This window comes from Pyxicephalus adspersus, chromosome 10 (assembly GCF_032062135.1).
Source record: "Pyxicephalus adspersus chromosome 10, UCB_Pads_2.0, whole genome shotgun sequence".
Classification (NCBI taxonomy): Eukaryota; Metazoa; Chordata; class Amphibia; order Anura; family Pyxicephalidae; genus Pyxicephalus; species Pyxicephalus adspersus.
In genome coordinates this window covers 45,773,846-45,787,466 of record NC_092867.1, presented here as the reverse complement: position 1 = coordinate 45,787,466, position 13,621 = coordinate 45,773,846, and the positions used below count along the sequence as shown (strand labels likewise).

Genomic DNA, 13,621 nt, shown 5'->3' with positions numbered 1-13,621 from the left:
GGAGAGCAGCCACAGCTGATTGCCAGGTCTAAAGTACACGCCCACTTTAAGAAAGATCATACTGAGCATGCTCAGGAAGCTCCCTCTCCTGGTAGCTCAAACTAATAAAGGAACATAGGAGATGCGTGCGCCCGACCAGTGGGGGTATGAGGAGAGGGCGGATCTGGAAGCTCCACATGCCGAATGTGGCCTGCGGGCTGTAGGTTGACACCCTTAGTTTACACTGAGCCAAAACAACATACGTGAATATGAAAAAAATGATATACTTACATTATGTAGTTGTACTCTATTTTCTCCAAAGCTCTTTGCCTTTGCTAGCAAACTGGATGCGTGAAGACTATAGTTTTTCCCATTTTGTGTTTCTTTCAGCTGCTCTTGGATTATTTTTGTTTGTCTTCTAAACAGAAAAAACAAACAAACATGTGCATGTCTATTTGGGCATGTAAATAAGATGTTGATTAGTGCAAAATATTTTACTTTCTCCTTTTATAAAGAGTCATCCAATACACGTTTTCTGTGACAAAAGAGCCCTAACCAGGTCATCAAATATTATAATGATTGAACAGGTAAAATATATATACATTTTTGAACTAACAGCCAGGGCCATTTTCACCTGATTGTTCTTTACAGAAAAAAATTATATTTTTGAGTAATTGGGTGTACATAAACCTGTGCAAGAGATAAAACAGTATTTTAATAAATGAATCAATTTAAGGCCGATTGAGACATGAGGCAAATACTTTCAATTTAGGAACTAATAATAAACATTCTAAATAACAAGTGTTGCAGAAACATGTTTTCAATTCTACATAAATTTTTAGAATTCTGAAGGTAAATAAACTATGCTTAAGATTCACGTGAAAAGATTTACACGAATCTGAAAAGATTTAGATTTATTTGAAAAAAATAAATATAAATTCATAAAAGAAAGCAAAACACATTAGCAAAACATTAATGCAGGTGCAAAATACACTATTGCCCAGCTACACAAAGGGTAAAACTTTATTTGATACATTTCATCGCTAGCATTTTCCTTCTTTCTCTGGCCCTTGCCAAAGCAGTCTAAAAAAAATATGGTTCATATCCACCACTTTGCATTGCCCATTTTTTTTTCCTGATTAAAAAGTATTTCCACCACTGGGAACACATATATTTTTGGGCACAATACTATTTTTAAAACCTGTGCAATTAAAGTGGAATTAAACATTTCCTCCACCGTAATTGGCCAGGCAAATATGACATAACTCCATTATTCACTGCACCGGGGTATGTTGGGATCATAAACTGAGCTGTGCATACGCAGAGCAGTTTGCATTGAACAGAAGATTGTGAACAGGCAGATAAGTCTCCTTATCTTTCTTTCCACAGTAAAGTGTTTTAAAATTGAAGTTGCACTTTAACTTAATTTGTAAAGTTGGTGGATGGCTTTAAAAATGCTTTTCTAGACACATGCTTTTACATTTTAGTAGATTTACAGAAAAACTACATTCATTGTTTCACTTGAGACATGTTTCCACATCCCCACTTTACCCCAAATTTCTACACTTGCAAATATATATGTATTTTTTTTCAATTCATGGAGAAAATTAGTTGCCCAATCTGTACCTTTACCAACAAGGGGACACACTTACTATGCCCTCGCAATACTACAAAATAGTAAAGCACTAAACTACATGGGATTTAGAAGAAATATATTGTAAATATTCTGAAACTATAAAAGAAGTGCAAACATAAAATGTCCCGATAAGATTTTGTTTTACAAATTATCCTATATGGTGTTTTTCAAGAATGTGCCGTAAGGGAAACTTATTAGATCATTTATCTAAAAACTGAAGTCTCCATGAATTGTCCAGGCAAACAACTTCATACTCTTTGATCTTTTTAATATCTATAATATTTAAATATTCAGCATGTATGCAAATTGGATTTCCAAAGTCAAGAAAAAAATCGGCACACTGAGATCAAGACCTTGGTAAATCAATCCCTAAAGGAAAGTAGTTAAGAGTTCCATTATTAATTTCCACACTTCCCTTGATCAATTTGCAAATACAGCATATAGTAAGGAATATAACTGATTGTGAAAATGCAATGTAGTTGCAATGCACTTTATATGAGTATTGACATTTTCTTGCTTGGCTTAGCTTCTGGAAATGTTAAAGATGAACTCTAAGTTCTTTAGTAAATTTATTTTGTGGAGACATGTAAACACTATGAGACTCATAGAAGTATTTGCTTTGGAACAGCTAGAATCCTCGGAAGTGATATCACTTTTTTTGAGCCTTGCTGCCAATATTTTTGTGATCATAAACTTAAACAGTGCCAAAGCAGAAATTTTCATCTACACAAATATAAATATTTCTCCTTTAAGGCTACGTACACACGTCAGATGGTTCTCGTCCGATAATCACCTAAGGGCTGATATTGGAGGAGAATCTGGCGTGTGTACAGCGCTCATCATTCGTTGTTCATGGATCTGTTCTGGTGGATCCACGAACAATTGTAATGGTAGTGGAGGGGAGAGAGCGCAGTGGGGTGCCACCCACTCATTCTTCCCCCTACCCGATATACAACAGTTAACTTATATGCTACACTTTCTCCTTAATAAAAGTTTGCTTTAACCATTCCCTTTAAAATACTCCAGTCAAGTTCTGGTATTGGCCAACTTCATATGTCTGTGCCCATAGGTTCCCTGGCTTTTGAGACAAAATGTAAGCATTGTGTCTGTGCCATTTCCTAAGGGAACAGTTGCATTCGATTGGATTATTATATATTGTTTTTATTTCCTGCACTTGAATCTCTCCTATTGCATATTAATTTGAATATTATTGCTTATGTTTTATAAAATGTAAGTATTGCTTCCCATTAGAAAAATACAAATGAAGTTAGTGAAACTCATCTCAACAAGTCAATGACACAATTGGTTGGCAGAAGTCAGCAAAGCGTTACCTCACCCATTAGACGAATTGAATTATTCTTTGCAGAGTGATTATTTACTTTGCTAAACAAAAAACCTAAATTCCTTTAGTAAATCAACCCCAGTGTTATCTCTAATGCAGAGTGTTTTTCATTTACAGCAGGAAGTCTTTTTCTCTACTTCCCTTAGCTACATTGTATAAATATAGAAATAATATCTATTTTCTTGGTGCAGATTTGCTGACTTTCAGACCGTTCACCAAAGAATGAATATACCACTGCTAACTTCTTGCCAGTTGGCAGCTGACTTACTTACTTGGCTGTGCAGTGGAGTTTGATGAATTATAAGACTGTCCGATCAGAATTACATATTCAGATAGTAAAACATATATATACCTAAATATTTTAATTTATCTATTTCTCTATTTACATTAGTACTCAGTTCGATGCACTTTCCACCAAATCAAAGGAGCAACTATTCATAAAGGGTGTAGACTGTTTTAAATGTATTTTTTTTTTAACAAATTAGGTAGGCTACTAGTCCATTTTAATCTGTAATGAAATATTTATCATAACATATAGCAGCAGTTTTGCCAATATTAGGCAATTATGCCCTTTTCAGGAAAACAGTTGTTAACTACAACATCATCATAGCATTGTTCCAGTCCTACATTATTTCTCATAATAGTCTGTTATTTTAAACATATTGTAAAGTTGGTGCACTATGAACACGTAAAGGTCAGTCCTGAATGCTCCTCCCCCAGGAAAAACTATCCAGCATTTCAATACAAAAATTAATTTGTATCAAAAAGACAGAACTTTATATGAACTCACATTCTATCACAACTCCTAAAACCAAACATCTTACTTTGTCCTGCAGTAGAAGGCGGCACAAATCAAACCCACAGCTACAATGCCGAAGACAATGCAGGAGATTGACAGGATCTGCTGTTGGTAAACCTCTTCACTCTCTGCAAGCAAAAACATGAATTTTTAGATGGTGGATTGGCTTACAATAGAAACATCAAAGCCATTTCACTTCCTGGAAATCTGTGAACAAGCTACACTCTGTGGAAGAAATACTATAATAGTCAGTTATTTCCATGTCCATGGCTTTTAAAGCAGCGGACCCAACTTTTTTAAAGCAAGCTTTGCTTGCCTTTTAGAAAATATATGTGCTTTTATTCTTCATATTTATATTATTTTGATGTTACATCGGAATTTTACAATCATCAATTCAGGCATCAATTCACAATAGATCATACAATTCAGAAGATAAAAGTCATTTTTGCCCCACATATAATACAGCCTAACATGTAAAGTATATATATATATATATATATATATATATATATATATATATATATATATATATATATATATATATATATATATATATATATATATTGTAATTTAGAATAAAAATGTGGTGCAATGATAGAAAATTGTGTTCAATGTGCCTTATACAAAATACAAGGCTGATAACATGGACAATTTAGTTACTGCTTTGCAACAATCTGAAAATCTTAACTATTTAAAAGTACATTTTGACATAACCAGAGGTCTGGTAGGCTAAAAAATGTAAGCAGACACCCATTTTTTGTTGTTGATTGTGATAAGATAATCTGACACAATGGTGCATTGCCCTGTTTGTTTGCAAATAAATAAGTTAATTAGCCAGTGTGGAAAATTAAAAAGGACAAATTTCAATTACCAAGAAGATCATCCATCCTGATAGAGCCATTACTGCCAAGGACAGATGGCTGCTCATCGCTGTTCTCTCGAAGCTCAGAGACCCAGAAATAAAAGGGCTAACTGGCTCATCTAGCAGGTTCTTCACTAAGGTACTCACATACAATATGTTGGCTTGTTTTCAGAGTTTAACTTTATCAATAGTCTATTGATAGGTTTAGAGTAGCAGTGCTCCACCTTACTTCTGTGACAAAAATGTAGTAACGTTTTATGAGCCCTTCTTCTCTATTAGTTTATGGTTGCAACTATAATTTATTATTATTAGAAACTACTATAAAATATCATATGACAGAAAATGAATTTAGATTCCAAAATGATTAGTAAATTGCAAATTTAGATATAACCAAAGCCGAATGAATGCAACTCTTCTTACTCTGCTAAAAAAATGATCTTTTTTACCTGATATGAACATGCTGTACAGTGAAAGTTAGGCAATCTTGCTAATGCCCTATCACAGACAGAAACACAAAACAAAACAATAGTAGCTTAAAATAACAAAACAGTCTAGTTTAGTACATTTTGTTCCTTATGCGAAGGTCTCTTTCAGTTGTACAATAAATCATCCATGTCCTTAACATTGTTCACAGTCGCATTTACTTTGGCAAAACATATTTTGAGTTGGATCAGTTTAAACTGGAAAGTCTGGGATATAAACTGAACTACAGAAACTACATGTTTGGGCATAGTGAATTACCACGTTTGTCTCGTTGTGTGTTAGGTTTCTAAATAGGACCATCATAAATACCCTAGATATCATACTACTAAAAAAAGCTACTAAAACCATCAGTCTACTCATAAGTACATTTGCTTTGAGGCCAATACTAGTAAAATGCAGTACAGCACAGCTTCTAGAGACAGCAAGGCCCCCCTATGGTATGCCTCGGTTTATCTTTAAATTCAGTCTTTATGATCTCTGCCAATAAACAATGTTGGTTTTATGACTACTACCAATCTGTTTGAGTCCTGGTAACATCATTTAAAATCATTATTTAAGCAAAGCTTTTTTAAAAATTCAGCTAACCCTGGCTAGAATCTCACTTTTAGCAAATACAAACTACAATATCACTGTTCACGATTGTTAGACTTTAACAAAGTTAGTAACTATATTAGGTATATTTTATGTTTTGACTGTTATCCTCAAAACATTACATTTAGAAATTTGTATTCTACTTACACTGCAATTTTTGAAGTTAAAAATTTACATCAGTTTCAAAATGTAAATACTTGGATGGGAACAATTTATTCTCACTTATAGTGCTATGGAAACGTACTGAATACTGCCTCCATTCCTATTTCAATATACAGGATATATATAAAAGATATAGAGAAGTCAGAGACCAGATACCTCTTGGCATCTCAAGCCAAGTTAGATGTCTGCCATATATTTCCAATACAATATTACTATATTTTTGTGCTGCCAACAAAACACATAGGTGTTCTACATTTGGTTGCCAGATTTGCTCAATGTCCAACCCGTCCAAATAAGGGGTTGGCCATGAATTACTTTTGTGTGGCTTTATTTTTCTTTTTAAACACATCTCCCTCAGTAATAAACATTAGTTTAAAAAGAATTTTGGTCATCTTTTTGTTTATATGCCTGACAAAGTAAAATATACGTGTTCAAGTGAACTATAACTGTTTCCCATTTGTTAGCTAGGCAAAAATCGTTGCTTGCAATATCTATTATCTAATATCCGTGGAAACTACTGTATTAAAATTTGCTATTGAAAAGTATCTTGTACTCAGTCTTAATGTTTAGTGACCTCATATACATTTAAAACTGGTTTTTGCTGTTGTAGTAATACAGTATATGTTCTAATCTGTGCGTTAGGTGTACCTAAACCTAATTATATAAAGCTAGTAGACAAACTAATGGAAGCACAGCATAAAAAATTTAAATAGAATTCCAATTTACCTGCAAAGTTAAGGTGCGTACACACTTCCAATTTTTATCGTTCCAATCGAACGACGAACGATCGATTGGGCAAAAAATCGTTGGTAAAAAAGTAACCAACGACGCCGACGAACGAGGAAAATTGTTGGAAACGAACGACCGGACCGGCGGATCGGATTGGGCGACGATCGTTGAACATCGTTCGTGTACGGTCGTTCGTTGATCGTTCATGGTCAGAGCATGCGTGATGAACGAACGTCCGTTCACTTTCCTGTCGTGCACATAGTTCCTCTATCGCTTAAACGATCGTATCTATTGTGTGTACAATATCTACGAACGATCGTGTCGTTACCTCTATGTGCAGGATCGGTGCTATACGATCGTTCATATATATCGTGCAGGAACGTTCGTCGTTCGTTTTCCGACGATAATAATTGGAAGTGTGTACGTAGCTTTAGTTGAAAGTAGGTTTATTTCCAGTATGTGTTAGCCATAAAAAATATGCATCAATTAGCAAACAGTTACAGAACTCTAAAGAAGCCAGATAGCGAGAAGTGCAGAATTGTAAACATAAAAACTAAATGTTTTTAATGAGTCCTTGGTAACAATCTCCCCATATGACTAACATACATCAAAAATAGAAAAGGGTTTGCTGGTTAAAATGCAGCAACAGACATAGATTGAAACTTATTAGGATAGTTACTAAATGTCACATCATGCAGTTTCATTATTTTTTCTTAACTCTGTATGCTTGTGTTATTTAATAGGATGGTGCATTGTGCTTTCATATGTATGTTCCAAAACTGTTGGAAGAACCATATGTACTTATTGTTAGGCAGAAAAATATGCCAGGACAGTCCTTTAATTTTATAATGACTTTACTGACTGACTTTAACACGTTTTAGGGGGCAGATTTCATTTGTATCCTCCATAGACCACTCATACTGTGCTCATATAAGAACCACTACTGGACCACAAGCTTGGCCTGAAACATGGTATAGTTATCATGCGAGTGGGCAAAATCTATGGGTTAACTAAGCAGTGCCATGGCTTTGTAAATATAAATTCAAGAAAATCTGTAGTAAGAGAAGTATGTAGGCTGCCAATATAACCTTTTCTGCAAATATTAGTTGTCTGGTAATCTTTGGGTTCCACCATTTCTAAGTCACAAAGAAAAAGAGTGCAACAAGCAAAGGCAGTGTACAATCAAAACTCCTTACATTACTTTTCAAGCCTAATGACCTTAGAAACATTGAGGACAATGGTTTAGCAAAGCAGCTAAAGGCACAGTAATATTATGAGAAGGTTTCCTTTCATATATCATTCATATAGTAATTCATATTACTGATAAATCTTGAATGGAGTTGTGGATAGGAAATTCTTCCCGGCTCCCTAATTCCTCCCAGAAGCCCAAAAACAGAACAGTAATAACTGTTGTCCTAATAAACTGTGGATATCCTGCAGGGAAGTAAGGCATCCCTATGCTTATTTAGAATGATTTAAAATGAGCTAAGTGTGGTCCTAACTTCCTTTCCCACAGAACATCATTGGGGCCCCCATGGCCTTTACTGTAAATAGGTAACAGTACCAACACTCTAATATCATGTTTTTTAGGCTGAAAACTGTTTAGTTAAACAGAGATAATTAAAAGTTAAGAAGGAATGTAAAAGAAAGGGGTTATATATTGGAGTCAACATTTTGAACTAACTTTTTTCTAGCTAAGCTTAGCACTAGCTTCATGCAGCGTTACCTAAATATAATTTGCATTTGTTTCCTAATTTAGCTTTGCTAACAGTGTCAAGTGTCTGCTTCAAGTTTCAGACAGCAATATATATGAAAAAGGTATAATTCATAATATAATACATAAGACAAAATATTTCAGCAACAAATTAACCATATCATAACTTTAAAGACAAACTATAACTTACATAGTTACATAGTAAGTCAGGTTGAAAAAAAGACATAAGTCCATCAAGTTCAACCACTAGGTGATTAATATTAGCTTGACTATCATTGACAAAAAATTCCTAAAATGCATAAAATATTTGAGCAAGAAATGAATCATATCATAACTTTAAAGACAACCTCCAATAAAAGAATTATTTACATTTACAGTGTAAAGCAATTTTTTTTTATATTATTTGTTTCTATTTTATGAATGTTATAGTATATATAACAAGTACAGTGATACCTCGGTATAATTCCGCTTTGGAATTGGTCCAACTTGGTATAAGTCCTGTTTGGATACGAAAAATATTGCTTGGTATACAACCTTTGCTTGGTATTCAACCTTTGTGCTAGAACTTGTATGGGTCAAAATGAGTCGTAACAATGCTCGCTACCCTTATTTACCTCTTGAGACAAAGTCACGACTGCCCACGAGCGTCAGTACGCCAGTTGCTACCATTCAGTGAGCAATCCGTGCTATAACTCCCATCTCATTTCATCTAATTGCTTATGTATTTATGTATTTTAGTATTAAGCAGTGTTTTCATACAGCCCCATCAATGTATAATATGCCAATAACAATAGGATTTTTTTTTCATGGGAACGGAGTAATCATTTTCCTTTTATTTCTTATGGGAAAAATTTGGTATAAATCCTGTTTGGTATAAGTCCAAGGATCTGGAACAGATTAAGGACTTATACCAAGGTACCATTGTATTTGTAACAGAGAACTTTACCAAACATGTTTACAACCAAAGGTACCTATAACTTAGGGATACTCACTTTTGGTAAATTCAGTCAATTTGTTTTTAATTTAATTTCAAATATTATATATTAGTCTTAAAATTAGAAAGATATCCAAATTCTGTGAACTCAGCAAATTAGGAAGAGAATTTCAAATAGTATAAACTGAGAATCAGTAAGTAGTTACTTAAAATCAGTGTGTGTGGAAATTATTGGAATTTATTTACACATATCTAGGGAGGGATAACGGGTCATAAATGTTCACATATGAAGAAATAATTGAGATTAGATGACCACAACAGGGTTTGCACAGTAAACACTGTATTATATAAGGGAAGACTGGCTTTTATAAGGGAATAGTTAGAAAAAAAATAGAGAAACATTTAATCGAATATAAATGAAGGGTGTATGCTTTTAGAACTCTAATACAAGGTCCCACAGCTCAGTACAGTTTATATTAATTGGAGCCCAATGACTTTTAGATGTGGTCAGTGTTTTTACAATAAATTTAACACAATTTTGACAGTAAATTTTTTTTCATTCTGCTGATTTACTAAAAATGTGATCTTGGCAATTTTAAGATAACTGTTAAATTGAATGTTCTCTGAGCTTAGTAAATAGGATAAAATTGTGTTAAGTTCAGTCACCCAGTCTTGTGCCTCCTAAAGTTCCTGCTGATCATGGTATCTGACCTGGGAAATCACACATATCTTAGAGACTCCTGAAAATCATTAAACATAATTGTGTAATTTAGGCTATGTGGGGAAAATGTAAGGGGCCATTCTGGAAAAGTGTCTGGAAGAATGGTTGGAAATGGCAGCGATAATAAAGTTTAGTAACTGAAACTTTAGGAAAACAAAAGTATATTTTTCCTCAAAAAATAATGTTTTACTGATATACTCGGATTCTGTTATCAGTCAACAAATCCATAACTTCATAGCTCAGTATTAACAGCATCAAACAGGTAAGAGAAAATTTCCCACTTTAAGCCATTGTAGACATGATATTGATATAACACTTTTTTACAAGGCTTACTAATCTGCCACAGAGTCTGTTTACTCAAATAATGTGTAGTAAATTATATTTGTATTTCAGGATTTACCTAATGTAGTGGATGACAAGAGAGCTCTCCAAGTACCTTGCAATGCAGGGATCAGCTGTCTATATTGAGTCTAAAGTCAATATACCATATGCTTTTTTAAACCACAATTACATTTTCTTTGTTTTTGACAGTGCTGTTTGTCATTATGAACAGTGATCAGGAGCAAATATCTAATTACTCACAGTAAAATGAATTAAACTGAGAACAGTCCGGTCAACTGCTCCCTTTGTGTACACAATGTTCTTCTAAACCTGCTCTGAAATAAAGTTTTTTATTTCTTTGTACCTGTATTCTCATTCAGCTGAGTAAAGGGTTTTGTATCTTAATGATATGAACATGCATATTGTCAAACACAGAATAACACTGTTATTTTAAATTTGTTTTGAGGAACAATCAGATATGCTTAATTAAACACATGTAGCACTGCTAATGATCCTAACAAATTCAGTGCTGCGCAAACAGTGCACACAGGTTGGCAGCAATGTCATTTCCCAACATTCAAAAGCGATGTATAGTCTTTTCAGTGTTTATTATAAATTTTATATTTTTATGTAAATAACTTATTCACTGTTTGTCAATGTTTTAACATACTTGCTTTTATGTGTATTTTACTCCAGAGCTCTGTTGGAGGAATTTCTCCTCATTTTTCTAGTGAGTAGATGGCTATAACGGATGGGAGAGGGTATCTGGCTAGAGGACAAAAATACAAATCTGAAAGGCATTCTAGCCTTCCCCTACAATACCCAAGAGTGGGTCAAACCTTTTAATAAAAACTAGATAAAAAATGTGGCTGCACATTTACTTTACACCTAATCGTCCACTAACATGGAAGACCTGTTTATGTTGGCCAAGCTCAATCCATCTCCAGAAATTTGAATTATTACAATTTTTTTTTGGTAAGAAAATTCATAAGAAATGTATGTGTCTTAATGTTTCAGAGGAGTGCTATGAACAGAGCAGGTGAATGTGTTATTTCAATAGAATTAAATCTCACAATGTTTAATCTACTCAAAGGACTCAATACAGAAGGATGGTAATGCCATACCCATTGATGCAAAAGATAAATAGAAAGGTAAGTTTAATCATATTTTTTTTTTACATGTACCATTTTTATCTACACATAGTAGGACCAAGCCAGTGGAATTACTTTCAATTTTAGTGGAACCAAGTAAACAGTCATTGTAATAGATAATTTTCTATGCCTCCTGAGGCTGTTAAACAAATCCCAGTATTTACCACAACAAACAAGTACATTAAGGCAAACTAGGCAAAAGGTAAACGTTACCTATAAAAAAAGAATTTACCTGGAAAAATGCAATAACTTCCTAATAACTTCTCTAAATGTACAATGCATTTGTAATACCTGAAAGTGTTCAACTCACAGATGATGCCAGTCAGACCTGTTTTGCAAGTATTTAATGGTTTGGGCAACCCAGTTTTAAACACCATTACTGTAAAGACAATGGGTCTGATTTAATAAAACTCTCCAAGGCTGGAGTAGATACACTTGTATCAGTGAACCTGGGGAATCCAACAAACCTGGAATGGATTTCTTAAAAGTAATTTGCTATTTGCTAGCAAATATTTCCAATCCTGGACCAGACCTATTCCAGGTTTGCTTGATTACCCAGGTTTCCTAATGCAAATGTATTCATTCATGTATTCCAGCCTCGGAGCGCTTTATTAAATCAGGCTCAATAGAATGTTATGGGAGAACCTGGATGATCAAATTGATCAAGGAAACAACTAATAGCAAATGGTTTTATGGAAATCCATTCTAGGTTTATTGGATGGCCCGGGTTCTCCCATGATAGTCTTCACAAGGTATTAAGAGCTTTAATATATTAGGTCCAGTATGTCTATACCAAAGTTAGTATTATGGTTTATTAATTTAACTGGGGAATGATTGGATAAAGGCCTTAGCACAGTACAGCAAGGGTAAACTAAGTAGAGTAAAAGAAACAAAAACAGAAAAATAGGTATTAGAAAGATCCAAATTGATGGATTGCCTTCTGAACATGAAGTAATATGTTCTTTCTTAAGTTTTTACTGTTTTCTGTCCTTAATCAGGTACATTGAGCAAAAGGATTGGAATGTGTTTGGCCATCTTTACAATAAGTATCAAATGTGCCTTTGTGTATATGTGAGGGTAAAGAAAATAGGTAATAAGCAAAATTTTTCCTTTCATTAAATTCATTAATTCAATATGAAGTGTAATAATCACTACAGAATACAATCTCAATTTGCACTAAGGTGCTGGACAAACAGTTTGATGGTGTTTATGGCCAGAAATGACTGGCTGCTATGTTTGTATATTTTGTTTCATTTTGATTAAAGTACAATACAAATAGGACTAATATGTGACTTTTAAAGCTGAATTTTATTTGGCTTATAATTTATTTTCCTGGGTTTCCTTTCCTCTCTATCAACATGCTAATATAATATTTAAATGTTTAGAAAATGGATGTAGACCCAATGATATCACCAGTGGGTTTCTGTGCACCTATACTCTTCTCAGCCTTAATAAAGCAGTGGGCTGGTTACTGGTAGGAGTTCAACAAATATCAAAATGCTTTAATGCAGCTATTCTCAACCAAGGTTCAGTGGAACCCTAGGATTTATCCGGAAGGTGCCAGGGTTTCTTAAGCTGTGGCATCTATGACCCCCATAAGATAATCTCTTCCTGATTCTGAAGCAATAGCTGGGTAGAGGACTTTTTAGGCTGTTTATAAAGGTAGCATTCTGACTGATGTATGTATAGGGGTGTTATTCTAACTGGTATCCAATGCAAACAGTGTTTGTCCCATTGATTGATTAAAGCAGGGTTTCCTCATCACACGGGAATTACTTCCCCAGGGGTAAAAAGGTTGAGATAGTCTGCTTTAGTAGGTGAAATTCAGAATCTGTTTACTAGAGGGGAACCTACACAAGTGTACAAGACTAATGGCAAAGCTGGAGTTCAGCTTTAAGGATTTATCAGAAAAAAAAAATATATGTAACTGCAACTGAAATGTGTTTTTATATTTCTCCAGTAGTGATTAATAACTCTCTACAATCCCTGGACAACTTTAAATGTGTGCCATGTTTAATCAGAGTTTCCAAGCTAATTATCATTATAATTCTTAATTAGATAGTGTCAGTGTATTAAATATGGAAAAGCACAGACTGAGAATGACATTCTTGAGAGGCAATAGGATCAGTAGGGTGCATTAGTTTTTTTAAGGCCTCATTTATTGACAATTCATCAGTGTGATAATGTGATTTAATTA

The 13,621-nt window shown here is 34.0% G+C and overlaps 1 protein-coding gene across 2 annotated transcripts in view; it reads right to left on the bottom strand.

Annotated features, from left to right (window-relative positions):
• The window catches only part of NRG3 (neuregulin 3), a 432,966-nt gene that overhangs the window by 25,779 nt on the left and 393,566 nt on the right, over positions 1-13,621 (bottom strand). For both annotated transcript variants that reach the window (XM_072423133.1, XM_072423132.1), the window contains exons 5-6: positions 3,782-3,884; positions 271-397 (exon numbers count right to left, since the gene is read on the bottom strand). In XM_072423133.1, the coding sequence (XP_072279234.1) occupies positions 271-397; positions 3,782-3,884 (230 nt within the window). The remainder of the gene's footprint in view (positions 1-270; positions 398-3,781; positions 3,885-13,621) is intronic.